Here is a 5856-nt window from a genome sequence, read left to right as displayed (position 1 = left end):
CCAGACAAGCTGCAAGCTTGGCTAAGGAGAGTTGTCCACCCTGTTCTGCTTCCCATCCACTGATGAGGCACTTGATGTCACTTGCTGCCCTAGATGAGCTGGCTGTCGTATCCTTCATACACATCTGGGTATGCTGTACACTGTACAAGCATCAACAATTGAAGAGGCTCAGTCCTGATAAATACACTACAAGGTCAGTCCACAAATCTTGTGACTATTCCTGTGGTTGCTGTGTGAGTCCAGTGGTCTAGCTGGGCAGTCCTGTAAGATATCTCACCTGGCATGAACTGAGGCTTGATTATTTTGTGTGCGCCAGCTAGTACAGGGTCAGATTCAGACTGTTCCTGCACCAGCCAACACATGTACTGGTGGTGCAACTGCCTGGTCAGTTTTGTTCCGAGATCTAGATCACGCAAACTGATGGTTGTTGGGGCCTAGCCCAGCCAAGTCCACCACAGACTCAATGATCATGCTCTGGTATGAGATGGCCAACTCCAGTGTCAGCATTTGCCAGAGGTACTCAGTCTTGCTCAGCCCAGACCACATTAGAACTGGTGGTTGTTACAACCCTACATAGCCTGGTCTGCACCCTGACCTGGTACTTGTTTGTAACAATGTGTTGTGCACTGGAACAGCCAGGCTCAGCTTCAGATCTGGCTCACTGGCCTGTTCCAGCACCAGCTCTCCTGTATGCTAGTGGAAACTGTCCCTAGCAGGGGAGTCCCCCAATTTCCCCAACTAGGCCCTTTTTTCGTAATGGACATCACATGTGCCATTGGGCGCTATGGCCAAACCAAAATGACCCGCCTCCATTCCTGGCACACACCAGCATGTAATAAAGCCTAGTCCGCTTACACTACCCATTCCTGCTCTCACTGATGAGCGATACAGCCTAGCCCAGCCTGGCCCACTCCAGACATGGTTCTTGCATAACCTAGTGAGTGTTGTGGCATAGACTGGTCTGTCAAACACCCATTCTGGCTCTCATGAGCAACAGTCACTGCTGGAGCCTATCCTAGTCTGACCTACTCCTAGACACAGCCCACATACAGGCTGACAGGTGCATTAGCCTTCTATAACCTGGTCTGCCCACAGCCTTGGCTCCCTAATACTCACCATTGATTGCTGCAGCACAGCAAGAAAGCCCCCAGAGTTCTGCTGCCTAGCCTGTTCCCAGCCTCAGGTCTTGCATGTAATGGTGAATACTTCTACTCAATCTGTCACGGCCCACCTACTGTCTCAGTTACTGTGGACAGGTGTTCCAGACAGGCCTATCTGAGCACACAGCTCACACCCTGTCCTACCTCTAATTCATGCTAGTAGATGCTACTGCATGGTCTACCCCAGCCTGAGCCAACACTCAGCATTTACACATGCTGAGGAGTGCTACAATGCTGGCTGTCATGGCCTGACCCAGCTGCAGCTATTGTGTTCCCCAGTGGAAGCTGCAGCCTTGCAGGGGTGTTCACCCTGCCCCACATCAGGCCTGATCCCAGTCCCCATCTCATGAATGTTGGTGGGTGCTGTTGCCCTGCTTGCCATGGTCGGCACTCAGCTCTGGCTTTTGCATGTGCTAGCAGATGCTGCAGCTCCAGTCCAGTATCCTCCCAACCTCAGCTCCCAGGATGATCAGGTGAGTCTCTGGTCCATCCTGGCTCAACATGTCACCACCCCCAGTTCTCCATACAAATTGTTGGTTGCTGAGTCACGCAGAGTTAAGCACACAAGTGCCCTACAGAATCATTTCACCTGTCACTTCACACAAAAATATCATCTATAAATGAAGCAAGGAGCAAAATCTGCACATAGAAATCATCAAACTATGAGAGGAAAACATAGGAAGCACTCTCCAAGATACAGAAATGGGGAAAGACTTAGAAAAGACATAAAAAATGCAGGCAGTCAAAGCCAAGCTAAACAAACCAAGAAGCTGCTGTACAGCAAAAGAAATGATCAACAAAGTAAAGAAGCAAACAATAAAATGGGAGAAAATCTTTGCACAATACATAACTAATATCCACGATTTACAAAAGGCTTCAGAAACTGAACAAAAGTAAAACCAACAACCCTGTGAAAAAATGAATAAGCTTTTTTAAAGAACAAATTTAAATGACTAATAGATATGTGTACAAATGCTCAGGCTCCTTAGCTGTCAGGGAAATAAAAATGCAAGCCCCATTGAAGTTAGTCAACATTCAGAACTCCAACAACACCTGCTGGCATGAATTTGGGAAGAAAGGCACGCTACTTCACTATCTTCCTCTACTGTACATCTTTAAACGTTTTCCTTGTTATAGCTTTCATTAATTTTGCATGCACATCAAAATTGAAGGGCAGTATTTAAAATTAGTATTCTGAACATGATTAATGAATATTTTGATGCAAAGAGACCACATGGCATTGAATTTATTATTAAAAATAGCTGATAAAAACTCTGGTGTGTAAAAAAGGCTAGGGAGATGCTAGGGAATTAGGTAAGATATGACCAGCACATCAAATACGCCTGCACATGGGAAAAATTATCATAAAAAGATCCCTTTTAAATGTGAATTTTAAAATATTTTTCAGTAGGTTCATAATGCAAAGACTATATTCTGTTGATAACATAAACATAACAAATGTTTCCCACACCATTATCACACATTCAAATTCATTTCTAAGTCAAGCTTGATAATTTGACTGTCTATTTTATTTTTGCATTTTTTCTCTATGTTATCCTCCATGTCCCTTATTTTCCTTCTGCTAGTCACATAATGTTCTGAATCTTCAATGACTGAACTGTTCCATCTCTCAATTAAGTGTAAAATACTCCAAATTTTGTAATTCTGGGTAGGTTATCTACACATTAATGGATAGGTGACTTAACACCTGTGACAACAAAGAAGTTTCTCTGGGTTTCGAGTCATTTATTTTTCCCACTGGTGCCCTAGGATTAATTCAGTAGGATACCTCGAAGAGAAGGAAACTTGTTGATTTTTGAAGATAAGAGAGAGTCTTATAGTGTTTTTAGTTGTCTTAGTTGTAAAGGATCAGAGAATATACATTTGAGAGACCTACCTAAAAATTTGAGAATTAACATATTTGAGCTTTCTGGTAATTTTTAAAAAGAATGGACTTTGAAAAAAAGATTAACCTCAAATCATATCCACAAAAGTAAAATGATGAATTTCAGTGTAAATTATTTGTATTTATTTATCCAAGTAATGCATAAAATAGTAGCATGTGGCTTTATGTCTGACTGCATGAGCATGTAAGTAGCATGTATTCCTTGTGAATGTTAAGGATTATTGCAGAAGACTCTTCATTTGGATACAAACTTAGTGAGTTGATCCACACACTCTTGCTAATTGCAGGTAAATGTAATGTTAAGTTTCACACATACAATGATATCTGACAAACTACACCAATGTACACAAAAGAGTACTTGTAGTTAGCACAGGTGCTAATGAATGCTAACACTTTGCAGAAGAGTAAGCTGACAGGTATTTTCAAAATAGGAGATACGCAGAGTTAAATGTGGGCAGTGCACAGCACAATAGCTATGTTTCTTCTGTTCCCTGATGACACAATGACATGACAAGCTTCCTCATTGCCCCTTTCATGTCCTTGTTCCTCAAAGTGTAGATAAAAGGATTAAGCATAGGAGTCACCAAACTGTAGAAAAGGGACATGAGTTTGTTTTTGTCCTGGGAAATAGTAGAGGAGGGTTGTACATACATAACAATTGCTGGCCCATAGTACAATGACACAACAATGACATGAGAACCACATGTGTTAAATGCCTTCTTCTTCCCTTCTGAGGATCGAATCCTGAGCACAGTAGCTACAATGAACCCATAGGACACAAGGATAAGTGACAAGGGAACAAGAGAATAGAAGGCTCCCACAACGGAGAGCAGAGCTACGTTGAACGTGGTGTCAGCACACGACATCTTGATCATCACCGGGACCTCACACAGAAAGTTGTCTACCTTGTTGTTACCACAAAGTGGAAGCTGGACCGTGAGAGAGGCCTGAAGTAAGGAGTTAGCCAAGCCGCTCAGCCATGTCATGGCCACGAGGAGGATGCAAAGTCGCTTGTTCATGATCGCTGGGTACCTCAGGGGCTTGCAGATGGCAAGGTAACGATCCAAGGACATGACAGCTAAGAGGATACATTCTGTGGCCCCCAGAAAATGAAACATGTAAAACTGGGTCACACAGCCTCCATAACTGATGGATTTATCTGGTCCCCAGAGGTTCCGCAGAAGCTGAGGGATGGTGGTTGTGGTAAAACACAGGTCCAGGAAAGAGAGGTTGGAAAGGAAGAAGTACATGGGACTGTCAAGACGAGGATCTGCCCTAGACACCACAATAATGGAGATGTTGCCCAGGAGTGTGAACACATAAGCCATGAGCACCATCATGAATAGGGGCATTTCCAACCAGGGATAATCAGAGAAGCCCAAGAGAATGAAGATGTGTGGAGAACTTGCATTTCCTGGATGCATGGCTCTTGTTTCTCTCATTGGTGGATCCAGGTGACAACAAGGATTATGTCAGTACTGAGTTTCTCTGGTTGTCCATCTTATGATTTAAAACAGAGGGAGTTATGTAGAGGTTTGATCTGCAGCTTAGCTCTAGTGACTCGCAGATATGAAAAAAATATGAGTCTAATTGTCCAGAAAACATTATTTCTGCATCTACTCTAAAAAAATTCAAAGCAAAACTACATTTTTCTAAGAAATTCAATACAGCAACTATTATTTATAAAGTATTATTTGAACAAAAGTTTCACAAATGACTTTATTCCAGAAAGTTTATGACTTGGAGGAATACGTGCTTCAGACCCAGTCCTTGTGACTTACCTCATGTGCACATTTCTGTCGTTCATAATCTTTAGGTCCTGGGTGTGCTCCTGCTAGATTCTTTAATTGCTTCACGTGGATTCAGAATTCATTGAGCTCCTGGAGGATTGCTCTATTTGACATGGAAATAGCACATCTTACTGTTCCTTGAGTAATTTTCTTATACCATAGTAAGTCTTTTGCAAAGATAACAGTTTCATCTTAAAACAAAAAGTACCACTTAATATGTTCATTAATGGAAAGACAAGATATAACAAGAGAATTCACATCCTGGTGATTAACGATTCTTAGGGCATGGACATATAAACACGATATGATTATGTTATTGCTTCCACACTGTAAGTTGCAACTGCACATTTGAACAGTTACATGTTACTTTATCCATCTATTTATGTCCATTATAAATGTGACTATGTATATACTTTGTATGACCTGAATTATGATGTAAGATGTATTTCTTACTAGAGTTGGTTGTAAAAATTTGGAAAACACTAGGTAGTACAGTACAGGTAGAAAACTTGTGTCTGGACCACTGTGATAATTAATACAAGAGTCTTTTAGTCACTGCTTAAATATTTAGAATCTGTCTTATCAACTTTGTTGCATCAGGAATATTATTTTAGCATATAACCAAACTTTCTCAAACAATGCTTAATAGTACATCAGATATTTTCATAAAATATCTCATTGATTATGAGTCCATATCTGCCAAATAATTTTTTGCAGATTGTTCCAAATAATAACAATACTCTTCTCTTCCCACAATAAGTCTGCATAGGACTGAATTTTCTTTTCTTGCCTGTATTTCATTGCATTATTCTCAAGATTTTATGCCACTGAATATTTATTTTAATTAAATTTAATGTCCAGAAACATAAACAGGACACCAATATTATTTTTTAAATATCTCAGTGTTCTATATTATAACCACATGTGTTAATATTAAAAAAAACATCAGGGCCAAAAAGGTGGTGTAGGCTTCTCCTTTGCCTGCAGTGCCAGCATCCCA

General features: G+C 41.0%; 1 protein-coding gene across 1 annotated transcript; it reads right to left on the bottom strand.

Moving 5' to 3' along the window:
• Positions 1-3539: 3539 nt before the first annotated feature.
• LOC131480782 (olfactory receptor 2B11-like) lies at positions 3540-4566 on the bottom strand. The gene has a single exon (XM_058666724.1). It carries the CDS (start codon positions 4506-4508, stop codon positions 3540-3542), a length of 969 nt encoding a protein of 322 aa, XP_058522707.1. The 5' UTR covers positions 4509-4566.
• Between the last annotated feature and the right edge of the window lie 1290 nt (positions 4567-5856).

The sequence above is a fragment of the Ochotona princeps genome, chromosome 1 (genome assembly GCF_030435755.1).
Source record: "Ochotona princeps isolate mOchPri1 chromosome 1, mOchPri1.hap1, whole genome shotgun sequence".
Lineage (NCBI taxonomy): Eukaryota > Metazoa > Chordata > Mammalia > Lagomorpha > Ochotonidae > Ochotona > Ochotona princeps.
The sequence above is the reverse complement of the archived record's forward strand: the minus strand, read 5'-3'. Positions and strand labels throughout refer to the sequence as shown.

Excerpts from the sequence above, each read along its gene's own strand:
- LOC131480782 (XM_058666724.1), bottom strand. The coding sequence starts at position 4,508 with ATGAGAGAAACAAGAGCCATGCATCCAGGAAATGCAAGTTCTCCACAC.